The sequence below is a fragment of the Nelumbo nucifera genome, chromosome 6, assembly GCF_055504915.1.
Source record: "Nelumbo nucifera cultivar China Antique chromosome 6, China Antique-T2T, whole genome shotgun sequence".
Lineage (NCBI taxonomy): Eukaryota > Viridiplantae > Streptophyta > Magnoliopsida > Proteales > Nelumbonaceae > Nelumbo > Nelumbo nucifera.
Window position 1 is genome coordinate 53,541,525 of NC_142654.1, and position 725 is coordinate 53,542,249.

The window sequence follows — 725 nt, forward strand, 5'->3', positions numbered from 1 at the left end:
CTATAGTTCCAAAACATGCTTCACCCTCTCTTTCAACACTTGAGCATTATCAACATCATAGGATTCATTAATAACCCAATCCACATACTCCAATTTACATCGAGGGTCAAGAACCACTGCAATGAACAACATAATGTTGATATTCCTCACATTTGCCCAATACTTTTCAAACTTCTTTTTCATCTTGGAAGCCATCATACTAACACCAAAATCATCACTAGCACACCTCCGAGAAATAAAAATCCCAATACCATAAATTTCTTTCATGTATACATTTCTAGTTACATAAAGTGATCCAGACAATTTTAATGTAGTTTCGTAGAAAATTTTAAGAAAATGAAGCAAACACCGAGCATATTCCCAATCATCATCATTTGGAAAACCCTTATTTTTTGAACTAGTAAGCTCCTCTACATACTTACTATCAAAAGTCTCTAACAAATCAAATGCCTTTTGAAATTTTAAAGCAGATTCCAACATCAAAAGTAGAGTTCCACCTAGTATCAACATCTAGGCAAATAAGACTCTTACTCTCTTTCTTTCTCTACACAATTCTTAAACCTTTGCAATCATGATGGAGAAGACTCATCCACCTTGGACAACCCCTCTTTGACAATTAAACTCAAAATATGTGCACCACATCTCATATGCAAGAACTCACTCTTTAAAACACTTCCCTTCCAACTGTTGAGTCTCTTTTTCAAGTATTGAATTCCCACATCATT

General features: G+C 34.5%; 1 protein-coding gene across 1 annotated transcript; it reads right to left on the minus strand.

Moving 5' to 3' along the window:
• On the minus strand, positions 1 to 510 carry LOC148791060 (zinc finger BED domain-containing protein RICESLEEPER 1-like). The gene has a single exon (XM_088890385.1). The coding sequence runs from the start codon at positions 508 to 510 to the stop codon at positions 1 to 3; it is 510 nt and encodes a 169-aa protein (XP_088746511.1).
• Between the last annotated feature and the right edge of the window lie 215 nt (positions 511 to 725).

Bases quoted from the DNA above. Each gene is read 5' to 3' on its own strand.
- LOC148791060 (XM_088890385.1), bottom strand. From the start codon at position 510: ATGTTGATACTAGGTGGAACTCTACTTTTGATGTTGGAATCTGCTTTA.